Source organism: Podarcis tiliguerta, assembly GCF_965153285.1.
Source record: "Podarcis tiliguerta genome assembly, chromosome: 7".
In the NCBI taxonomy this organism is placed as follows: Eukaryota; Metazoa; Chordata; class Lepidosauria; order Squamata; family Lacertidae; genus Podarcis; species Podarcis tiliguerta.
The window spans coordinates 62,941,704-62,967,178 of NC_139540.1; the positions used below are offsets into that span (position 1 = coordinate 62,941,704).

At 39.8% G+C, this 25,475-nt stretch overlaps 2 protein-coding genes across 9 annotated transcripts in view; one reads left to right on the forward strand and one right to left on the reverse strand.

Moving 5' to 3' along the window:
* RPP40 (ribonuclease P/MRP subunit p40) overlaps window positions 1-15,906 on the forward strand; it is a 29,175-nt gene extending 13,269 nt beyond the window's left edge. Inside the window, exons 9-14 of one of the 7 annotated variants that reach the window (XR_014513386.1) lie at window positions 4,620-5,009; window positions 6,066-6,173; window positions 7,232-7,359; window positions 10,931-11,035; window positions 13,849-13,987; window positions 15,857-15,906. The gene's annotated coding sequence lies outside the window, so the exon portion shown is untranslated. Of the gene's footprint in view, window positions 1-4,619; window positions 5,010-5,923; window positions 6,174-7,231; window positions 7,360-10,930; window positions 11,036-13,848; window positions 13,988-15,856 lie in introns of all 7 variants that reach the window. The other 6 variants (XR_014513387.1, XR_014513388.1, XR_014513390.1 and 3 more) reach the window with 6 other exon arrangements.
* The window catches only part of CDYL (chromodomain Y like), a 90,922-nt gene continuing 76,701 nt past the window's right edge, over window positions 11,255-25,475 (reverse strand). For both annotated transcript variants that reach the window (XM_083449494.1, XM_083449493.1), the window contains 3 exons: window positions 24,676-24,886; window positions 15,381-15,524; window positions 11,255-13,264 (listed from right to left, as the gene is read on the reverse strand). In XM_083449494.1, coding sequence (XP_083305620.1) covers window positions 13,106-13,264; window positions 15,381-15,524; window positions 24,676-24,886 — 514 coding nt within the window. In that variant the 3' untranslated portion in view covers window positions 11,255-13,105. The remainder of the gene's footprint in view (window positions 13,265-15,380; window positions 15,525-24,675; window positions 24,887-25,475) is intronic.

The following is a 25,475-nucleotide window of genomic DNA, read 5'->3' on the forward strand; positions in this document are numbered from 1 at the left end:
ATTTTTGCCTTTTTTCTGGGTGGTGATACAAAATAAGTCACACTAAAAATATTCAGGAAGGAAGACAGCATAGACAGGTGGAGCTGAACACATTTCTGGCAGAGCTCCACAGAAGGCAGTGGAGCTCTACAAGATTGGAATTTGCTCCATTTTAATCTTCACAGCTGTTTGCTGTCTCTCTTGAGGGGGAAAACACAAACCGAACATTCATAAAAAAAATTAAATCCCCCCCCCCAAACTAAGAAAGATGCCAGCAAAGTAAATGTTTACACCTTTTCTTCATATTTATGGAGATTTAATCTAAATCATTCCACTGCACATTTTTAAAAAGTTTTATTTAAACAGGAGAGGTAGAACTAAAGGACAAAAAGAAATACACAGAATAGGATTACTGTAAACATGTTAAAGCAGCTTGGCTTTTACTGAGAAGATGTACACCTCTCAATATAAGTCCACTTGGCTGTTCTTTTGGATTGCCATTAGAAAATGAAACCGTTCACTTCAGAAAAACTGATGCTAGCTTAAATTGCTCAATCCTCTTAATAGTGACAGTAGCCTTATTTAGTGAGCTCAACCAATTTCTGTTTTTAAATAGCCGTAAGACAACCTTATAGAATCTATAGCAGATCTGTGAGCGACCATGTAAATAAACAGAAGAGATACTGAGTGCTTAATCTAAGGGAGGCTTAAATTGAAAAAGGCTCAAGGCATGTGGATCTGAAAGCATTTTGGGGGATTTAAATTATGGATTAGATACATAACATCATACTTTTGAAAGCCTCATCATGGTCTGAAACACTGCTTTATGTCTTCTGAACACAATGCCAACTGTGCACTGAATCTGGCACCTGCTGTTGTAATTAGCTTTTCTGGAATGGTTTGTAACACGCTCTGGCCAAAGGCTTCTCTCTCCTTCCTTCCCCCTCTCCACCCCCTCCTGGGCTGCTGTGGTGGCAAAATCCAACACTTTTCCTTTTGCAGTTTTCCATCTATTGATCCTTTTCTACTAACTGTCAGCAACATAAGACAATATTTTCAGGTGATGAAACCCAATTTTGGTCTATTAAAAAAGAGCCAAGAAGGCTTTCTACAGGCAATAAGAGTCAACAGAAGTGAATAGTGGGTACTAAATTAAACGAAAGAAGAAGCTTCTGAAATAAAAAATTGAAGCACTGTCAAAATATAGCCTTTGATATGAAGCTGAATTGGCTGGAGCTCACTCAACTGTGTAGGTAGTTTGGAGATGAATTGCACATATCTATGCATTTCCCCCCCAAAAAATTATTTCCCCCCAAAAAAGTTGCATTTCCCCCCAAAAAAGTTGAATTTACAATTCTCTAAAGCAGAAGAATCCAACAGTTTTAAGTTCATATTTGTTTCATTTTGAACTGGAAAGGCCATCCAGATTTTTCCTGTGCATTGTGCTTATGTAGAATAAATGTCGTGACCTAACAATTTTAGCTGAAACAACAACAACAACAATAATAATAATAAATTTTATTTATACCCCACCCTCCCCAGCCAAAGCTGGGCTCAGGGCGGCTAACAACAATCAAAATAATCCAACATTCTAAAAACCTTTCATTATAAAAATTAATTAAATTAAAATCAAATTGATGGCAACCATTAAGCAAGATTCTGTGCAGATTGCCAGAGGAGGGGGTCAGGCTGCGCCCTGACCAAAGGCCTGGTGGAACAGCTCTGTCTTACAGGCCCTGCGGAAAGATGTCAGGTCCCGCAGGGCCCTAGCCTCTTGTGACAGAGCGTTCCACCAGATTGGAGCCACAGCCGAGAAAGACCTGGCTTTATTTGAGGCCAGCCTAACCTCTCTGAGGCCTGGGACCTTCAGGATGTTTTTATTTGCAGACCGTAGGTTTATCTGTGGGGCATACCAGGAGAGATAAACCTTTAAAAAATGTGTTTTAGAGAAATAATGCATGAACCAACACACTGTGCCAAGTTAGTAACATAATGCTTAGTATACTATCGCTCCAATTTAGCACTAGAGAACTTGCAGCATTGTTTGGAGAGTTCATGAGAATTCTCATTCAGATGTAGAGGGACTTTGCGATATTCATCTGGGCTTGATTAATACAGCCAATGATTGTGCACATCATCATTTGGGTCCAATTGGAAACAACAAAGTTAAGCTACACCAGGATCAAGCCTTGTATAGGCAACAGTAGAGATGTGTTAGGGAGTAACTGGATATTATGATGAGTGCAAATATGTTGTAGTTGCTTGGTTTAGGATCCTGCAATACTTTTTCATGTCTTCATGAGCTTAAGTCCTGGCTGCTGTAGGTAAATTCAAATCAGGTGACAATAGCCAATTGAAAACATCTTTTCGTTGTGCGCTGAAGCAGTCATTTGTAGCTTCCTGACATACATATTGTCCAGCTTTATCAATCCTTCTGTCCACCGCACCCCCTGAATTTTCTAGCAACTGCAAAGTTGGGCTTAGCATTCGCCAAGGCATTAAATTGCTACCGTATGACTCTTCTGAATCTACCTTGTAATGTACCTTCATGGGGCTTATCTAGAAGACTGTTGAGATAGAATTGATACCTCCTTCCCTAGGGTGATCTGATGAGTACATATTACACCAACAAGTTGGCACTGATTTACTAGAGATCTGGGGGGGGGGGGGGGAGAGGGAGAGAGAGAGAAAGAATGGAAGCTGCTGTTTTTTGACTTGCTTTAAAGCCTACCTTGCACACAGCCCAGAATTTATTGTTGCCATTAAGTGCCATCATGATATTCTAAGAACAGTGTGTGCCTTCAGGCAATTTTAGCTCTTAAAAGAAATACATTATCAGTTGCCACAACTCAATGGCTTGATAGGGTCTTGCATCTTCTGAAAGAACACAAAAACTTTCATATGAGGTGTTTTAATTCTGTGCTTATTATAATTCACTATATATTTTGGAAAGTTGTTTGCCTCCTCTCTATGCATTAACCAAATTTTGCATGATGGTTCCTGAGATCAAAGAGTGGGCTTTCTTCTGTTTGGATACAATTGGACACCATTTTGAACCAATATGGCAAACTAGACCTTTAAAAACCACTGATTTTCACAACTAATTTCAATACTCCACTGATTTTTTTCTTTTTTTGAGGGGTAGGGAGTGGGTTCTTAGAATTCCCAAGCAATAGCAGGTATGAGGCTGCTAGATCACAATGTTTTATAAAAATATGCAGTCCGCATTTGGGATGCTCAAGCTATGTTGTTAAACATCATTCAGGACATTGTGGTATGAAACAGAATGGCTTGGTCTGATGCAGGAAGGCTTTTCTTGTGGTCCCTTTAAGCAACTTAATTCTACTGCAGCAATTAAAATATATTTCCTGAAATTGTCATTATGTAAAAAAAAAACACCTGAAGAAACGAAACTGAATTATTTTTGAAAAAAATAGTCCGAAGCCCTTGGTGAAATGTCTGTTTCCCAAAGTGACCATGGACTGTTGATTTCTTCAAATCACTTTCTAACTCCCAAAGTGAAATATTGTAACTTGCTTGTCAATTGAGTTGATGCAGTGATTTTGGTTCTCATGGGCTTCTAGCCAGACAAGCCTTAGAACCGGCAAATACTGCTATCCTGGGAACTACAGAAACAGTTCTTCATTTTCTGTTCCTTCAAGAAGCCCTTTATTTTATTGTCAGAGGTCTGAAGGTCTTCCTCTGTGTCAATAAGATATCAGGAGGAACATATGTTGTCCTGTTGAAGATAGTATTTTAGATAGTGTTGTAATGGCAGTGTACAGTGGTACCTTGGTTTAAGAACAGTCCGGTTTAAGAGTGATTTGGTTTACAAACACCGCAAAACTGGAAATAGTGTCTTGGTTTGAAAACTTTACCTCGGTCTAAGAACAGAATTCAGATGGTGGAAGGGCACCAGCGGCAGGAGGCCTTATAAGGGAAAGCTGCCTCGGTTTAAGAACGGTTTTGGTTTAAGAACGGACTTCTGGAACAGATTAAGTTCGTAAACCGAAGTACCACTGTATTCTTAAACACACTTAATATCAACTAATGTTACTTCCAAGTAAAATGTGCTTAGGAGCACAGCCAAATTTAAAAACATCCTCACGTGCCCTTCACCAATGTATTTCATTCTTCTCCCTGTATCTGCAACAGAAGACTGATTCACCCTGATCCATGAGTGCTCTGTGCCCAGGGAACCTCTCCCATTATTTCCTGAGCAAATTATCAGAACTGCCAATTCAGAAGAGCACACAAAGTTAACACATGGCAGCATATTACATATATAATTGGGGAGTTACGTATGCGAGGCAACTGGATGCCCAGTCAGCTGAACTGAGTAATTTCCTTGAGTTACACTTCCTTGGAATGGAGGTCATTGGCATGGGCATCTCCAGGAATTTCCCCTGCAAATTAAAACACCAAAAGGTAGCCCTTGCCATGCCCCCATAGATGCCCATGGCCACAGGTGGAGTTTCTGTGATACAAGCTTTATTTGCATGTATACATAGCAGAACATAAAAGCATCTTCACCTCATTAACTTTCCAACAAGTCCTGCTCACCCACTAGGTTTCTAGGGCCATAGCTTTCTCTTTCAGACCTAGTTTCAAGAATGGTAGTCCTTTTTGTTCTCTTTCAGACACAGACACATTGATTACATCTCCAGCCACGGCAGGAGGGAAGACAGACATGCACCCTTCCACATGGAGCCCCAGGTATTTTGTTTCCGTGGCAACACTTCACCTGTACTTGGTCATCACTTTAGTTGTGCAAACACAGGTTGTCTTTTAGCGATCCATGATGACTGGGGTGGGGGGATATCAACTAGAGCCTTGATTTCTCTTCTGTCTTCCCTCCCACCCCCCAGCAAAAAAAATGGTGGTTGTAGCACATATATCTTCTGACACAGCAGATTACAAAACTGAAGCATTCCCCTTCAAAACAGCGTGAGGATAGAGGGGGGAGCCATGCATCATTCCTTTATTCAACATGATTCAGTCCCTCTACTCCTTAATCGGTGGAACAAAGAGTAAGTAAAATCTAATAAATTTTACTTGGGGTAGGGGGGTGGGGATTAAGATCTGTAAATCTTCCAAGTTTCACTGCGGCTACGTTCATTTAAATGGAAGTTGTGCAACATCAGTATTTGGAGGATTGTGTCCATAGAAAATAGCAAGCTATGTTATGTCCGGATGTTTTTAAATCCGGTTGGATCTCCATTCTCCATATAATGTATCATGACCCTTGAGTGAATAGAAACAACCCCCATTGCTATGAGTACCAGAGCTTTTAGAGCAGAGTACAGTGGTACCTCGGGTTACATACACGTCAGGTTACAGACTCCGCTAACCCAGAAATAGTACCTCGGGTTAAGAACTTTGCTTCAGGATGAGAACAGAAATCGTGCAGCGGCGGCACAGAGGCAGTAGGAGGCCCCATTAGCTAAAGTGGTACCTCAGGTTAAGAACAGTTTCAGGTTAAGAACAGACCTCCAGAACGAATTAAGTTCTTAACCCGAGGTACCACTGTACTTGCATTTACCCATGGAGGGCTCCTAAGAGAAGAAGTCACACCTCTTCAAAAGGTAAAATATGAACCACACTCTTGGCTTCTTTGTAAAAATAAAGAATCAAATGGCTTATTGTTGTGTCCCAGTTCACAGCTAGAACACAAATGGCTTTGAATTAACCCCTTATTGATTTTGAAAGTGCCCTTATTCAGATTTGCAGCAATGTTGTATTTTCAGGATTAAGGTTTAGTTCAAATTAACTTGTTTATTGCCGAATGTCATATGTGGTCTTGGACACAAGTGTCTATAAAGCTCATACACACTCATTTGCGGATAGCTCATACATCACTCCCTGAAAACGCATTGTAAATTATTAGCTCAGGCCAAAGGTATCTTTATTAGGTCAGTCTAAGGCATGTGTGTAATCTTTGCAGGGCTGTAACTCTAATGCTGCATAAAGCAAATCATACAGCAAGATCTGAAAGAGCATTTGAGACATTCTGCTATGTCAGTTTTCAAGTGAGAGGTCATATTTCATTAATTTGCATTTTCCTTTCTCCTTTGAAAATGGGCAAGGGAATCGATCTGACATTCAAATGGGAAACCTAGAAGTGTGCCCTAAACAAATCTGCCAGGCTTCATTCCAGAATCTCTAGTGTCCAGTGGAATCAAAACATTTACAAGGTGAGAAATAAACCAACTTGCTCACTTTGGTCAGTTAGCTAGAAATGACACCAGTACTATACAGTGTGTGTTACACTTTAGACTAAGGGAAAATATAGTACGTAGTGATTTTTTGTTGTTCCGTTTTGCATGAGTGGGTGAAAGACACAAAAAGTTACAAAATAATTTGACCAATTAACATATTACATTAATCTGCCAGTTGCCCTGTGCCTGCAAGGGGAAAGGGCAGTCAGGCCCTATCATTTGGCCAAAGGAACAAGAGCCCCTGCCTGCTATTCAGACAAGAACAGGTGCAAGGGAAGAGCATCTAGTCCCAAATGCTCATTTAAACCTCACCACTTTGTTCTTGCATTGAAGAATTGATCTCCCTTTTCTACCTGTTCACCCTGCTTCCTTTCCCTTGAGTATATTTGAAAGCCTGATGGCAGTGCCTGTCTCTGCTTTATTGAAGCAAGTTGCTTTGGAAGAAAATAATTGTTTGAAAAATGGGGTGAATAGGGTGGTAGATGGCCAGCTGCAGTTGTGCCTGGAGGAAGCAGATATTTGAGACCCATTGTAGTCTAGTTTCAGACCTGGTTTTAGTACCCTTGCTCAGCTTGATTGATGACCTTTATCAGGAAAGATATAGAGTGTCAGTATTGGTATCAAACTTTATTTTGGTCACAGGTGAGCATAAGATAAAACATACGATTTAAAACACATAACAATAAAACAGGTAAAGAATGAAAAAACTAGTAATTAAAAGGTGATACATACGTAAAAACATAGAAACAGAGACATACAGTTAAAAGTGACTATAAGGGAGGGAGTGTGAAGGAGCACAGGTCTTGCATTTTGGACCTAGTTTGTGGCAGAAACCATCCTTTGAATGAATATCCATCATGGCAGTGCAGAATCTAGCAACGAGTATGTAACATGGGTTTTCATCTTGGAAATAGCAGGGAGGTATAAAGTTGTTCTGTGTGACCTGGGAATTTATATAATACAGGCAAGATGAACCTAGCTCGTATATCTGTATGGTATTGGCAGAGAAAAAAGACATGTTCGGTTGTTTCCAGTTGCCCAGAGCCACATGGGCATTTCCTCTCCCCATATGGTATCTTCCTAAAGCAGGCCTCCTGGATGGCTGAAGGAGGCCCTGGCAACAGGCCAGAGTGAAAGCTCTTCGCTGTTTTGGAATTTCAAGGTTGGTTATGCAGTGGTACCTCGGGTTACAGAAGCTTCAGGTTACAGACGCTTCAGGTTACAGACTCCACTAACCCAGAAATAGTACCTTGGGTTAAGAACTTTGCTTCAGGAGAACAGAAATCGTCCGGCGGCAGTGGTATGCCCCATTAGCTGAAGTGGTTACCTTAGGTTAAGAACAGTTTCAGGTTAAGAACGGACCTCCAGAACAAATTAAGTTCTTAACCTGAGGTACCACTGTATATGGCATCTGGGAGGTGAGGTATCTTCTGGTTTCACTGATTAAAATTTTCGGGGACATGGCTAGATCTGCTTGGCGTTTGGTATCTTCCACGTGCTGTTTGGTGCTTTTTTTGGCTTGTTCATACTCCATGTCGAATAGGATCTGCGGGGTGAAGCCTAGAGTTGTTGTTATTATGTTTATCATTGCACGTTTCCATGTCGTTTGGAAACTGACTTTAAAAGTTAAGGGAGCAAGGCTACATGGGGAAAAGGATAGTATTAGCCAGTAATTTAGTGTGGTGAGCCAAACTCTAGCCTTGATTCTTACAATTCCAGTTTCGAGACGTGTAGTAGCTTTGGAGATGTGTTTAGCACTTGTAGGGCTGATCTTAAGAATTTAGATTGTACCAGTTCTAATGGCGCACAATTGGCAAAGGGACCTAATTGGGCACCATATACAAGCTGCACAATGGATTTGGCCTCAAACAGTTTGAGGGCTGCAGGTATATATTGCCCGCCTTTAGTCCTGAGGTACCTGAGCATTGCATTTGCGTTTCTCTTGGCATTCCCTGCAACATAATCCTCGTGGGCATTTCTACTTTCCGAGGAGTGAAGGGTTATACCCAAATATTTGAAGCAGGTGAGCTGCTCAATCTTATGGCCATTGATGTACCATGAGCAAGGTTTGAGCCTTTTGGCAAAGGCCATGATCTTGATTTTCTGATAATTTAGTTCTAGTTTGCTCTCCTTGCAGTTTGCTGCCAGTGTTTTCAGGCCTGTAGGAGTTCTTGAGAGGATTGCTGCGTCATCTGTTTAAAGTAGCACAGGGATATACCGGTACTTTCCAGAAGGATTCAGAGGAAGTGCAGCCTTGTTGGTGCTCCTTGATCTCCCAGTGACTTTAGACACCACTGACCATGGTGTCCCTGTGGAATGACTTGGGGATGGGGAGTTGAAGGCACCATATTACTGTGGCTCTGCTCCTATTTGCAGGGTCAGTACCAGAAAGGGCTCCATTGGGAGGAAGGGTGGAATAGAAACTTCATACATAAAATGCAAAATATAGTAATATACAATCTATGTGCCAGAGTTTCCCATATGGCTTGGGTAGTGCTACTTTCAACCAAGTGTTTGTGGGCAGAACAACAAGCCAGGCAGCTGTTCCTATGATTGTGGAACCTCTTCCCTTCCTATTGGCAACAATAATGTTAAATGCATTTATCTGAAGTGCCATTTCAAGGGACAGTTTTCTGAAACAGGTTTCAAGACCTTCCTACTTGATTCAAGTTCCAACTCAACCTTAATTATTCTTTAAAAATAATTGGTATGTTTAATGTCCAACCACAAGACGTTCCCAGATGAATGCATCTTGCTTATAACCATGGACAGGCCATGAGATAATTTCAGAGTCATTGGTAGAGTTGCACAATTTGGCTTCCTGGATGCAACTAGAGACTGGAGAACAGGATGACTCAGTGATTCATAATTGGCACCAATGCTTAATGATGTAATCCAGAGGCCATGGCTGCAGCCATCTATGAAGCTATTCATAACAAGAATAAAACTACTGATCAAGGGTTTAACAGAGTATCTCTGAATGAGCAACATGCTGTAATTCAGTGATGTCACATTCTGCTTGCATCATTGCTTTCTACAAAGCAGAATGTGCAACACCCTAAAAAAAAAATGCTGTTAAAATTTTGTCAAGAGTTAGAGTCTGACAATCATTCTTTATTGCCTACCACACAACTGTGGGCCGAGAGCCTATGAGAGGTTGCAAAATACGTGCATGGAGTAATGAACGTTGGGATTCTTGGTATGATCTCTTACTGTTGAGAGAGGTAACATCTCAGAGATCCCCTTTGAGACCCTGACTGAGAACTCTGGAAGCAGCAGATGCGAGAAAGAGCTGCTCCATTCCTGTCCGTTGGGTCATTGCCTCTAGAGTATGAAAGGATAACAAATAGGACCAAATCCCACCAAGAAACTAAACAAAGCAACAAATGCAGGGAGGGGAAGAAAATGGATAGTAGCCAGTCTGCAGGTGCAAGAAAAATTGAATTTATTAAGCTTAAACTTCCCCAACATCTCAGCAATCCTGAGTTCCTGAAAGAATGCCTTTCCTCACATTTACCAGCCTGTGTATTAAACCTTAAAAACCTGAATTGCTTGGGTACCTAAAAGGACACTTTTTCCTATATGTACAGTGGTACTTCAGGTTACATACGCTTCAGGTTACAGACTCCACTAACCCGTGTTAAGAACTTTGCTTCAGGATGAGAACAGAAATCATGCTCCAGCGGTGTGGCGGCAGTAGGAAGCCCCATTAGCTAAAGTGGTGCTTCAGGTTAAGAACAGACCTCCAGAATGAATTAAGTACTTAACCTGAGGTACCACTGTATCCACTTGAACCTTAAGAGCATCTTTAGAGACTCATCTCTTAGTGCCCCCCACCAAATGAAGTGAGGTGGAGAGCCACCTTTTTGGTACTAGCACATTATGGAACAACCTTCCTGTTCCATACACGTGTTTGTGCTAGGTGAAGCTCCCAAGTAACTCGCATCTTATGGCCTGATCCTGATTGATTTTTTTTTTAAAAAAAGAAAAACACCTTTTCTAATTGCTTTCATTATTGTACATTGCATTTTAATTGTTTTATTTGTGAGTCACCCAGGGAATGTTTGGTGACCATACACATTCAGTTAATAAACGTTAAAAAAATATTCTGAACATGATGGGCAGGGTTGTTCATTATCCAAATCAGCCAGGTGGGTCCCATGGACAGGCAAATGGATTTGTATGGTAGGGTGTAGGTAGAAGGCCTGAGGGTTAACTATCAAAAATACTTAGCATGTTTTTCTTCAGATCTGTCTATTCTCATGTGCAGCAGCGAGATACAAGCTAATGTATTAAAATCTCCACATACTTGACAAAATGGCTGTTTTCAGGTTGGTTCCCAGTTTACAGAATACGCTTTTTAGAAGAGGAACTGATTTTTATTTTTTAAAATGGAATAGCCTAGCAGAGGCTACTGAGACAAACTGGAAGTCTGTACAACTTGCTGTTGGGTAAAATAAAGCTAAAAAACACAACAACACTGAAAGTTTATCATACTGGTTCACACCATCAAAAAGACCCTCTTCCTTTTCCCCCCAGTAAATAGGAATAGAAACTCAAAACTCATTAAAAAAACAACATGGTACAATGAGATGGTTGGGTGGAAAACCAAAAATTGGCCTAGATTCTAAAATGTAGAAAAAGTTTTGTAATTGCTTCTGGTATGTGAAGATAACAGCCATTTGGAAGAATATAATCATGTGTGTTTTTCTATACTTTTATTTTTGCCTAAGGTCTAGGAGTCAATGCAAGTGAAGTTCGTAGCTGAGACTGAACTTTCCACTTGACACCGCTGAAAAGAGCTGATCCTGTTATATCTACACTGAATCATCTAAGAGGTATACCAGGTTGAAGTGTTAACCTCCTGACCTTTTCTATAACTGTTTTAATTTGCTATGTCTGCAAATGAGGAAATTAAGTAGGACAGTCTCAGGATAACTAGCAGTGTTTACAGGAAAACTGCAATTTTAAAAGGATTTGTAAAGGTGGAATGAAGTATTTCCTGGGGGAGTGAAGGCAGGGAGATGGAGGAGAAAGAGAGCTACACACTGCAGCAATTTTAAGAGGTGTTAAGAAATATTAGTTTTATTTTAACCAGTTCACAGCTGAATATTTATTCTATAAAAACTTTACAGATTGTACAGTTTATATATAGTTCAAACTACTAGAACAACAAAAAAGTAGGTCCCACAGATGCAAAAATACTGTACCAATCCAAGGTAAAAGCAGATTTACACACTGTACAACTCTCCACTAGGATGAGGTGGTCAGGCTCCAAGTATAAAGTTCCAAACTGTACAAAAATAATGTTTGATTCCTTCCCCCCCACCCACCCGCCCCCATTCTTCATACATTCAGTAAGATTGCAAACAGATACCCAAGTATAGATATCTGGAGTCGGGAATCATCACACACCCCTGAAAGGAATGCAAAATAGGTATTGTTTACAAAGGTCACTCTTGTGCATCAATACTGCATATTTTATGCATGCCGATCCAATAATGGCAATCTGCACATGGAAAACAAGCTTTCATGGGCATAGTGCCATTCTGGATGCAGTCCCATGAGCACAAAAGGGCACTGGGCGGGGGCGGGGAAGAGAAAATTGCATCCAGCATCTGGGTGTTGCAGTGTGGTACTCTTGTATCAAGTATGCACTGCCAAACAGATGGATGATTCTTCTAACTTGAAGGCAGAGGAGCCGATTTCAAGAACCCACTCTGACATGAAATCAGCTGACAGTGCTGATCGTCTGGCAGTGGAGATTCTCATCCACTGCAGAATGCATGCAGCCTGCTGCCGCTGCATGGAAAGATCTCTGGATCAGGGCCATAGTGTATAATTCAAACTAAAAACAAAAGATATTAAACATCTAATATAAGGTAAGGTGGTTTTTTTTGTTGTAAAGAAAGGGAATATTTAATAGTGTGCCAAAAGAAATTTTAACTTATTAAATAAAATAAAATACATTTTTTTGGTGTAATTCAAACAGAAGAACAAAAAGAGCAAACCAAAGAACCAAAAAAAACAACAACAAAAACTTATATAGAGTTGTTTTCTCACCCAGCAACAGAAGCAATTATGTAGTTAAAATAATAAAACCCGCTAAGACTAAGCTATCCATAGTATATATGGTATTTCAGTGATTCACTAATACTGCAAATGAAGCTTCTTTTTCAACGACAGACTGGCTTCTTTATGCTCTCCGGGTAGGAATTGGGCATCCTCCCCCAAACAAGAAGGGCTGAGTGTTTTTTATAGCATAAATCCTGAGCACACTCATTTTTTTAAGGAGGTGGGGGGGGGGCAGGGAGAAGAGACAGAGAAAATAGACCATTTAATTACAGGGTTTTCTTTTAAAAAATAATTGTTTTTTTCTGAATGCATCATTACTTGAGGTATTTAGAACCTTCCTCAGAATTCAAGGCAACGCCTCTTCTCAACTAACTCTTTTTGGGCAGTGAAAGTAAGGGCTGGCCAATACCCGCTTCAATTCTGTACTCTAGTGAAAAAATATCTCATTGCTTCAGGACCTTCCTGCCACATACAAAATAACGCAACACCTCATTTTATCCACCTTTTTCTTCTGATACAGTACTAGCCAATGATAAAGTAGAAGACAAAAGTTTGGTAGTGCACTCCATTATAGTTTTTTTTTTAGTTCGTGTATATAAAGAAATATAATATATATATTTATAATCTATATATGGAGAAAGGAAATTTGTTCAATGCTTAACATACAGTACTTCTTTAATTTTTTTTTAAAAAAACCTTGACAATAAAAAGAAGTTCTCCTCAAGCTTTAGTCCCACTCTTTTCTGAGCGTCGGACTTTTAAATTCGTTTAGAGCATCCATAAAACCCAGATGTCCCAAAGTAAATACAATTCCAGTGTCAATGAGCATCTCTTCAAAATTCATCAATCTTCCTCTGCAAGTATTTCAACATTGAGTCCATTCCTTGAGCAGAACCCCAAATTTTCTTTAGAACTTCACACTCTTTGTCATTTGCTTGTTCCAAGTCCACCTTCATAATACTACGAACTAAACCTTTGGATTCTTCAAGTACCTACGTAAAATGAAGAAGATACAATAAGCATGTGGTTATGCAAAACAGGAAATATCCCATGGTTAGGCATAGTGCAAAGATGAGTGTGTGTTGCAATTAAATGTGTTTACAGTTCACCGCACAATCATAATATTTGGTAACTAGAAAGATGTAACTGTTCCGCCAAGTTAAAAAGATTAGGCCATTGCTCTCTTTGTCTGCCACAAGGAGTTGTAGAAATGAGCAAGTCATTAGCACCTGTCAGATGGTACGGGATGAAGGGAAACACCTCAAAGCTGGTGGTAAGGTCCTCTACACCAGCTGAGCTGAAGATAAGCCAGCATAGCTTGCTTATCCTGGCCCAGCCAGCTGAGCTGAATGCGAGCCCCTTCAAAAGGAGTGCAACCAGAGGTTTAAGAAGTAGGCTTCAGACATCTGAAGGCAGCCCTGTTTAGGGAAGCTTTTAATGTTTGATGGACTATTGTATTTTAAAACTTTGTTGGAAGCCGCCTAGAGTGGCTGGGGAAACCCAGCCAGATGGGTGGGGTAATAATAATAATAATTTATTATGTGACCTAGCAACTTGGCTTGTTTTCCTTCCGCAGAACAGCAGCAGCTGCCTCACTGCTGAACAGGATTTGGATCTGGTGTAACTACGCTGGCTTAACTTACACCAGCTTGCTTTATGCAGGCTTCCTGTGCATACAATTGCTCCCCAAATGCCTTAACTGTGCTGGAACCCAGGTGTGTGTTTTAAGAATTATGACAGAAAAATAGTATTTTCAGTAATGATTATGTAACTCAGAAAAAAACCAAATAATGTTTGTTGCATCTCTGACTCTGGTTCATTAATAAGAAGCTCAACCTGTGCATAGCGTAGCCAAGAGGGTTGCATTGAATACTATTTTTTATTATGTAAGTAGGACTTATGCAGGGTGGAACCCTGTAGATTTAACCCTAAATATTTCTTTGATGTGATGGCAGGGTGGTGGGGGGTTGGTTATTTTTGGTCTGTCTTATCCAAGCAAATATAAACAGAAACAAAACACTGCTATGGACACTCTGTTCAAATATCAAAGCAGTTTAGAACAAGATATTTTTGGCTAGCTCACTCAGCACAACTGTGATCCTTACTCTAAAATTTAAGACTAAAATAAAGCTGCCGAGGTTCACTTTCCAAATTTATGTAAAAATTCCCACAACATGTCAAATAGCTTATTTAAAAGCTGTATTACAAGTGTGGACAGCTTTCAGGTGGACATTAGGATAGTTAAATGTTCATGGGATCAGTTCACACTCACTTCCCCCTCCAAACAAGCTGTCCCATGATATAGCTGGGCACATATTTCATATAACTACAGTATGAACAAGACTTTATGCAGATACAACAGCTATTCTTGCATTCATGGCCCCTGAGAAAAATGCTGGCATAATTACGGAAACTGCTTCTACCTGCATATTTTAAAATTTCATTTAATTATTGTTTGATTTTATACCAATGTTACATATCTGATGTTAGCTGCCCTGAGCCCGACTTCGGCTGGGGAGGGCGGGATATAAATAAAAGTTTGTTGTTGTTGTTGTTATGATTATTATGATTATTATTTGCACACAACCCAATTGGCTTCCCCATGTTTTGGGGCGTATTCAGGGCTTGGGAGGGCTCAGCACTGCTCAAACACTATGCGAAGTGTTCCTTAAAAAGGTAAAGGTACCCCTGCCCGTACGGGCCAGTCTTGACAGACTCTAGGGTTGTGCGCCCATCTCACTCAAAGAGGCCAAGGGCCAGCGCTGTCCGAAGACACTTCCGGGTCACGTGGCCAGCGTGACATCGCTGCTCTGGCGAGCCAGAGCCGCACACGGAAACGCCGTTTACCTTCCCGCCAGTAAGCGGTCCCTATTTATCTAGTTGCACCCGAGAGTGCTTTCGAACTGCTAGGTTGGCAGGCGCTGGGACTGAGCAACGGGAGCGCACCCTGCCGCGGGGATTCGAACCGCCGACCTTTCGATCGGCAAGCCCTAGGCACTGAGGCTTTAACCCACAGCGCCACCCCCGTCCCTGAAGTGTTCCTTAGCCACTATAATAACTACAAATCACTTATTCAGCCTTAAGTGAAATAAGGTAAAAGAAACTTACAACTGAATTACACGTGACAAGTTCCTTAATTCGAACCATGACTTCTTGTGTGAATGTTCCTGGCCAAAAAACTTGCGACACCAGTCCCTTGGCACATGCTTCTTGTGCAGTCAGTTTCCTTCCACTGAATAACATTTCATTCGCCTGAGGAAAATAGCAATGTTTTTTGTAACATGAAATATGATGAGGTTATCAAAACATTTTGAATACAAACCTTGCTGTTTCTAGAAATGCCTCTACAGGTTGGAACAATTTACTGGCCTGGACTATTTCTTCTTGTTTTGTTTTTCCATGGACTGAAACAAAATCAAAGACTAAATCTACCACTAATAAATATTTACTGCTAGCGTGCAAATCCCTGTCTAGAAGTGACACAGTCACAGTGCAAGGGGTTTGCAATATAAGCATGGCATACAATTTAGGTCTCTCAACTGAATTGCTTTAAAAATGTGCACTCTGCTAAAATCTCAATATAGATCTTTGCATCAGATAATGAAGGAATTGGGAAACAACCATTAAAGAAAGACAAACCCCAAACATTCTTAGAAAGGTATTTTTTAAAATATATTTTCTTTCGCTGTCCTTATCGTTGTTGAATAAATGAGCAAAACAAGCAAGTATGCCCTTAATTACAACCTTCACTGATTCAGATTGGCTTAGTTGATTGACCAGCCAATTAAAGCCTGTAGCACTAGAGAAGCATGAAAGCAAATGGCATGGTGGGATAAACAGAAACTCTGCATAAGCAGCAGATACTAAATGATGATGCCAAAATTTTGCTTAATAAATAAATAATGCTCTTAAAAACTTTTTTTATCCTGTAAATACATTACATACTTGAAAGATCCTGCAAATGCAATGAGTTTCACATTTTTAATTGGCTTGAAACTAGGCAGTATTATTTATCTTTAATTATGAAAATTCAGTATATTTTCATATTGGATGCCGATGAGAATTGCACACCCAAATTCCTCACATCAATGGATCTTGTAGGTAAAATTGCTGGTGCCAAAGTAAGGTAAACACATACTGCATTTTGATATATCCATTTATAATAAGAGACTATGGGGACAAGTAGTGCATAAATCACCCAAATAAATAAATAAATACCTAACTTGTTCCTGAAACAGAGCTCGCTCCATTCAATGAGAGCATCTCTTCTTTTTTTATATTGAGACAAAGCATTATTATACAAACTTTGAAACAAAAGTTTGTAAAAATAGACACTTTGATTTCTGTTGTTCTTGGTTAATCTGGAAAGCAGTCTACTTTGTACAGGTAAAATTGAGAACAATTTCCTCTTGAAATCATTTCAGCTAGCAGGACTTTGGCTTAAATGATCCAGTGCCATCACAGTCTACTGCCCACTTGCATACATTTGAGTATCAAACTTCTTTGTGCATCAGATTACGGCATACTGTTTTTTCAGTGAAAGCCAAGTTTGGTTGCAGGCAACACAAGCTAGTTTGGGTGAGCACACAAATGCCAATTTTTATTTTTATGACTTCAAAAATGGGACAAATTGTGGGCCAAACAAGACAGGGGGCTCTGTACTGCCAAAATGGTACTGTTCCATTTTTAAAGGGAAGGGATGGCAACCCTAGCTCCAATGCAACTGAGCTGCTACTTCTTATACAACTACTGGGGATGCCAATTGTTACCATGCAAATATTATAGATGTATTTTAATTTGGACACACTAGCTTTTCAGACTTTAAAAGAATGGCTTGAATGGATTTAAACCGTGATAAAAATTTCAGATATTGTGAAAACTGAAATATGGATAGTGAATTCAAATTAATTTGTGAACTAAACATGATGCATGAAAAGAGCCGACAGACTGAACATATTTAGCATGACTAATACTTGGTTAAATAATGGAGTGGCTTTGAGCCATATCACGAAATGACTCACAGACATGCAAATGGGCGTCCCCAAGTTTACAAATGTGCAAGCTAAGGCTCAAGAATATAAAATCCTCTCTTATGGCTGTGGGGTGAAACAGTGCTAGTGTTGCACAAGAAAGCCCACAAACCTCTGATTTGGAGCCATAGTCTCACCAAAATGTGTTATCTAATATCCAACCGCACAGTCACTATCAAATGTACCATAAAAAAGATTTTTATATATAATTTTTTAATGTGTTAAAGATCCCCCACGGCAGGAAAGGTAAAGCTTTTTTTCTTTTTAAAGTGTGTTATACAAGTTGAAAGGGGAAGCTTGTGAATCATATAAACAAGTCGTGCAAAATTCCATATGCATGTACACATTCATAAACTCAGAGCATGATGAATACCCTCACCCAAGAGTCCAAAACTCAACTAGCATTGTTGCAACTTCCCCAAATCACAGCATATATTTTTTTTTTACTCTTTGGAGGGTTGAAGAAATTTGAATAATTAATACAGAGACTGTAACAAGAAAGCCACACAAAGGACCTCTCACAACAAAGGACACCCAAAATGTCACCAGCGTTATCACAAAATCAAATCAGTGGTACTATTTACATATGCCATTCAGCTCAGTTTACGAGCTTGCTAAACTGCAATAGTTCCACTGATGTCACTAACATCCAAATCTTGACAGGACCATTACTACCCAAAGGAGGTATTTACATGCCCAAAGAACGTTCTGCATGAGCATCTATGGAAATGTGATTACAGCTGTAAATCACAGGAGGTTTGGAAATTCCTTTTTTTAAAAAACAGGGGGGAAAAGGAGAAGCAGCAGCTTTGACAATTCCTATACATCTCAAGAAAGAAAATGTAAAAAGCAAGGGGGAAGGGTGTATGAAAACACCAGGCTTCAAACAAGAAGCTGTGATTAGATATCAGAGGTTTTCCTATTATTATGTTATCTGAACATGCCAGAATGCAGATATAAGCATTTCAGTGCATGAGAAAATATGAGCAAAAACTGAGCTGTCAACTTTTAAAGATGCCAACTGATTAGACAGAAGCTCTATTCAAATGTCATCAATTTTACCCTGTGTAATTAAATGCATTTCTAAACCTATGAGAGTTTTATCAGCAGGAGCTTGCAGAGAGGAAGACTAAATTTAAGCAAACGTTACTTTAACAAAAATGAACGGTTCAGCCACATGTGTTTACAACGGTATTCAAGACCAATTAAATGTCATTTATCATTACAAATGATACTGTTCCTTTTTGACAATGGGAAATCTGATCACAGATCTGCCATGTAATGTGTAGTTTAGCCTTCCTGGGAAGCCAAATCCCATGACAAATATTTCAGTGCTGCTTAATCATTATTTCTGTCTATCCTGGGGAGGGGAGAAACAACTACATTGGCATTTTTATTATTGCCTATTCCTAGCTCAAGCAAGTCTGAAATATCTGTGAAGACTGCACTGTAGGTCTATCAATGAGAAGCAATGCACAGCTAATGAATTATTTTGTCATTTACAATCATGCATCTTGACTCTGAGTATTAGAAGACTTGTTCCCTGCCTTGCTATACTTTTCCCACCTGGCCGGGGGGGGGGGGGCTGACTGACTCCAGCTACAAAAGCTGAAGCTGCTGAGCAGAATCCTTGGCTTGGGTAGTTTGGGCAGGGGGGTTGTTGCTGTTAATTTTTTGTGTCTTTATGTTGGCTCTTATATTGTTCAATTTGGTTGTGTACTTTTGGTTGTGTATTTTCCAGAAATAATACACAAAGCTTTATTATTTTTATACTAAGACTTCTTCATCTAATAATGTGGAAATGGTACCAACTGGGCGAATCTGATCATTCCTGGATAAAATTACAAGCATGTTGGTATAAGCAATAAAGTAATGTCTACAAATGGAGACCATTTGTCTACAAATGGAGACCATATTGTACTTGACAATATCCATATTCCAACAAACAATTCGTTCCACTTTTCCATTCACAATGATCCAGATAATCCAGAGTCTATTCCGTCTTGCTAGACCCTGAGCAGGCAAGTTTCTTCCTGAATATTAATTCTGCTGCCTGGCATCTATGGCGCTGCTTATACCTTTTCTCCAATTTAGTAAGTTTTTCAAGATCCTGTATTCATTCTCCAAGGACTTTTAAACAAGGGCTGCCTAATAAAGATATCCCACATTAATATCTGGAAGGCATTCCCTCATGTCCAATTCATCACTAAAATGATCTATCACTAATTCATTAAATTTCATAGATATATAATGCTCAGGGGGAAGTGATCTAGCTAAAGTGATTCAAAAACTTGTAGAATTTTGTAAATTATATATACATCTGAATCTCTAGACAAGGGGAGTATCAAAAATGGTTTAAACTCTCTATGACAGTGGAAGTTAAGGTCTACGAAAGCTTTGGGGGGAGGCACAACTACCAAGACTCCAGGCTGTGATTAATATAAGCTAAGCACCAAATGTCTCCTTAAACCAGGGTTAAAGTCGCCAAAACGGAATGCCTAGTTGCCGTTTTGGGGCCAGACGCCTCAAAAGTCATATTTTTTTAATATAACTTTTGGTTCCTGAAATTCGTTCTGATTGTGCAGATAAAATATCAGAGAGAGAATTCAACAGGATGTGTTGTTAGTATGTGAAAACCGTCAGGATCCAAGGATCCCCAGGTATGCACCTCCAGATGGTAGAGACATCTGGTGCCATCCAATGGCCGATGACCAGGTACAAAATGAACCTGGCGAATTTTGAGCGTTGCATGCATTGTATTTGCAGGATGTGTACATTCTTCTACTACCATCCTGATACATACTCCTTAATGAAAGTATACATTCACCCTGACCAAATTCAGTTATTCACAAACAAGCTAACATACATAAATTATATTTCAGACAAAGAAAATCAACACAGCTAAATACATAAAAAATGTTTAATTAGTATGAGAATTTTTTACATTTCCGAAGCCCTTGTTAATTATACAGTGGTGCCTCGCAAGACGAAAAGAATCCGTTCCAGGAGTCTTTTCGTCTTGCGGTTTTTTCGTCTTGCGAAGCAAGCACATTGACGGAGTAGTGCTATTAGCGCTATTGGCTAAAAAAGGGCTAAAAACGGCTTTTAAGGGGGGGGATTAGCGGTTTTGCTGCTAAAATGCTTTTAGCAGCTTAGCGATTCAGAATAAGGGGTTTTGGAGCAAAAAAAAAAATTCAATTTTTTTTGTCAATTTTCGTCTTGCGAAGCAAGCCCATAGGGAAATTCGTCTTGCGAAGCGCCTCTGCAGACGGAAAACCCTTTCGTCTTGCGGGTTTTCCGTCTTGCGAGGCATTCGTCTTGCGGGGCACCACTGTATTTAGTTTTGATCTCGCATCTCTTTATGACATAGAAACTGGATCACTTATTTGAATCTGAGGGCCGATGGCTTCTACTCTGAACGTTTTCTATTGTACATGGGCATATGTCAGTGGTATCCACTCTTCCCATTACTGTTTGCTATAGCTATAGAGCCAATGACTGTAGTAGTAAGAAAAGAACCCATTACTTTCAAGGCTGTTAATCAATAGGACAGAGAATTTAGCATAAGGAGCTTTTCTGCTATTTGTCTAATCCAGAAGAGTCAATCTCAGCATCACTTGCAGAAATGGAACAATCAAGGAACGTATCCAGACTTAACATTAATTGCAGTGGGTTGGATCCAAAGGTTCTCTTCCGCTGGAAGGACTCCTTTAGAGAACTGGAACCTTTGGGTCTGACCTAGTTAAGTCTGAATAATGTAATGTGGGTATTCCTCCAGGCTGCTCTGCTAAATTACAGAGTACTGAATGTTTCTCCTGGGCAGGTATATGGTGGAAATGTCAGTATATGGAAACATCGCAGCTGCAGACAGCCAGATTGCTGACATCACATGATGCGCCTATCTGTGGGAAAGAAGAATTTCCCAGGAAGTTCACAGGCTGGAAAAGTCTCTGTGAAGAGTGTAATTTGAAACCTTCCGTGTGCGCATGTACAGGAAGTTTGTCAGACGTGCTGGAAGAACTGAACTGAAAGGACGTGTTTTTCTGTAGTGCTGTAATGTCAGAAATAAACATCATGTAAATAGATTTCTGACTACTTTTCTTTCCCCTGTGGAAGCAGGAGGAGGGGGTGTGCATTTAGCCACGCTTGGGAAAATGTCGCCTATCAATATCTCCCCGGTCTGTCCGGGAAGTCAGCCAGAGGAGGTTACCGGTAAGCAAGCTCCGAGAACTGTGAGAGGGGACAGCCTCTGCGGAGGGGGCTTGCAAACCAACAGGAAGTACTGCACCTGGGAATATATATATGTTTGACTCAATAGGAAACATTTCATGCAAATAATATCCCTTCAAGCACCTTTAAATGTGGAAAGATTTAAAAGCTTGGACAAGGTGTAAGTTACTTCTAACTGGCACATGGCTGCTATTTGCTTAATGGTGCTCAAGTTCTACCTAATTCTATTTCATTTGCCAGGACATTACTGATAGATACTTATAGGCCAAGATGTTTCTGGTTAAATACACTACAATTGAAAGGCTGTTTTGAAATGGAGGCCTGGGATCACTGAACCAGTTTTATTACAAAACACAACAACTTAGTCACCTATTCAATTTTATTAACACTTCAAAGAACAAACCTTTTTTTTTTCTTTAGAGGATTTTACAGGGCCATGTTTCCCTTTCAAAGGTGCAATGGTCCTTCCAGCTAAAGGTAAGGCCAAAGAGTTAAAGGAACGCCCATAAACTAAGGCACAGGCCTTCAACTGGTAGGTCAGGACCCCAAACTCGGTTTTCAATAGTAACATCCCCAGTTAGTTGTCATAAAAAGAAAGAAGTCATCACCATAAGAGAAGAGAGAGAGAGAGAAGGGGGGGGAGAGTGAAAGATGGATCTATATAGTAAAATAAATAAAAGTAAATATGCTTCGATATTCATAAACCCAACAAAGCCTAGGTTACTGCACCCTGCCATTCAATAGGCCTAAGGATATCGTTGCCTTGGGATAACTCAGTCAGTAGAGCATGAGATTCTTATTGTGGGTTCAAAGCCCCACAATGGGCAAAAATTCCTGCATTGCAGGGGATTAGACTAGATGACCCTCATGGTCCCTTCCAACTCTACGATTCTACAGGTCACATGCTGCCAGAAGGAGTGACAAGCGTGCCATGAGTCTGAAAAAGTTCAGAAGAAGAGATGGAAGACAGTGATTGATTGATTGATTGATTGAATAGATGCAGTGGGACATAATGGACATTTCCACAATGCTAACAGCAGGCATAGGCAAACTCTGCCGTCCAGATGTTTTTGGACCTCAACTCCCATCATCCCTGATCACTGGTCCTTTTAGCTAGGGATGATGGGAGTTGTAGACCCAAAACATATGGAGGGCCGAGTTTGCCTATGTCTGGCTAACAGGAATATCTATTAAATTTGGTGATAGCCTAATACTGAATAGGATTTGGTGATAGCTTAATATTATGGCCACAATGTGTGCAACACCCCATAGGCCCTTTTTCCTTTGCATGCTGGCATTACGAACCAGAATCTTTAAAAACAGTTTCATCTTGGTTTGCTCCTGATTAGCAAACTGACATTTAGCCACTAATGCTTTTTCAGATATAACACAAAGCCATAGTTTAGACAGAAGGGGATTGAAATATGGCAGCTAGCAGGTGGAGGAGACAAAGTGGGAGCATGTGGTCCAAGCACTAGTCCCAGACAGGAATCTGAAATTCAAAGTGGGCATTATGCCTCCATATAATAATCTGATTTGTATGAGAATGATCTGTGGTCAACAGTATTACAGATAATTTTACTGTAAATTTGTCTTTGTCTTCTAAACTCTTAAGTTTATTTAAAAGTATATTATATGTTTTTAATCATTTGTAAGATATTTTTTTTAAATTAAAAATCCTTTTATTTACCAGATGGCATACTACATTCCTTTAAAGGCAATGTCTGATACTCTTCTTAACATACTTTAAAAGCATACCAAAATTTAGCAAAGAAATTATGATTACAATTTAAGTATTACTCAGTGAGGATTGTATCTTTGGCAGAAATAGAAGTACCACAGCCGAGTAAAAACAATACAAGGAAGGAAGGAATTGCCATTTTTAGGCCACTTTCAAACTTACATAGAGGGGAAACAACATAAAGCTATTGTTTACTAAGGAAAGTTATCTGGTTAATAGTTAATTCAGTATTGGGTTCCTTTCTTGTGATACAAAATTATAGATGTGAATGCAATGTCACTCTCACACTGCACAATGCATGCCTGAAAGGTATAAATGTGGTGTGAAGACATGCATACTGTCAAGAGCATGTATTTGCCTATAAATATTACCTTACGCATCATTAAAATATGTAGAACAGCAAGCGATTCAGAAATGTAACACCAATAAAACCACTTTTATTTTCACCTGGACTGGACGCTATAGTTTTATAAACTTGAGAGCTGTATTCTGGAGTAATCTGGAGAACAGGCACAAAAATTTAAGTCCTGCTGGGACCATTGCTATTTAAGCACACTAAAATGCATGCTGGACTGCAGCCACTGTTAGCAAACAGACAATGAATGATCAAGAGCCAGAGATATTTGCACACTGAAAGATTGTTAGTCCCTGCCAAAATTCTAAAACAAACTGAAAGCACTCAGGTTTTACATATCAGAACTGTAGAAAATGGTTTCCTAGCATTGGAGCAGCTGAAATGCTGCAAATTTTTTGTTTTGTTTTTAAAGAAGGAATGTAGTTTTATTGCACACAGCCTCAATGCAGACACAATGACCTTAGGAGCACTGGCTCAAGTGTACTAATTTTGAGGAATATATATAAGGCAAGACAGTGAAACTTTTCCTTTTTAGTGCTCTGCTTAAATAAACTGTGGCTCAGTTCTCACATAATACTAAGCTAAACCATGGCGTAGTGCAAATATGCATGTGAGCTCCTGGAGAAAAGATTGTGGTTGCTTTGTCCCTCTTCCAGACTTCCAGCAGTGAGACTTGCAGGATGACTGTGTGTGTGAACCCAAGCTTGCAGTTTTGCTCCTCCAAACCACAAGCCGTAAACCAAGAGCAAACTTAGCTACACATCGCAGTTTGCCTGGAGTGAGACAAACTGTGAGCCTGGGTTCACGTCTCATGTTATGCCAAATCATGGCTAATCTCACAGCACCGCAGGAGGAGGAAGACCAAAGCAGCCACAATCTTCTTTCTCGGTTTGCACGAAGCGTTAGCTGAACTTAACTGTTGCATGCAAGCCATGTCATTGTGAGACTAGAGTTACGCTTAGGTCATGTTGGCTATGCAAGACACAAATGGGAGCACCAAAGCTAGAAATACTATTAAATACAGTACATCTTTTACAGATTACTTACAGATGCCAGGCCCATTATTCTTGGGAATGTAAGGGATGAACATCCATCAGGGCTTTGCCCAAACGTCGTATACGGAGTCTGAAACCAAGCCTTCTCATTAGCCCAAACCACATCACACAGAGGTAATATAGATGCTCCGAGTCCAATGGCCGGGCCATTTACAGCTACGATGATGGGCTTTTTAAACTGAATGAAGGTATTTACAAAATTCCTGAAATGAAATGAATATCAAATGAGAATACATATTTTAGTAACAAAATGCTGTAGCCACCTCCATGCCAAAGCTGCTGCGATAGCAATCAATTATTAACCTAGGTAGCATAGCCCCACTTTTGTAACAAAATCCAACAGGAGACTATAAAGTTGTTGGATGGTAAATCACTTACAAGGCTCAGAACCATCATTGATGTTATTGGGCAAAAGCGGGTGATTGAAAGGATCAGGTGAGGAAGATACAGTGTCCAGATTATAACCAATAATATAAATTAGAAGGCATTTTCTTTTAGAAGATTCAACACTTTCCCAACCAGGAATTAAGCAATTAATTGTCATTGGGGGAAGGCTCTGATAAAAATGACATTGGCAATTCCTCCTACCACTGAATCCAATGGGTTTTGACTATATATGCCATTTGGGCTTTAGGCATGATCTGCGGAACATAACACCTACCTAAGTTGCGGGTTTACTTTAGAAAAAGTCAGTATAGAAAACAATGAAGCATCTTTCAAATAAGATTAAATGAAGACATGCAGAGAATATGTGTTTTCTCTGCCCCCTTTTTATTTTTTTTAATTGCTATG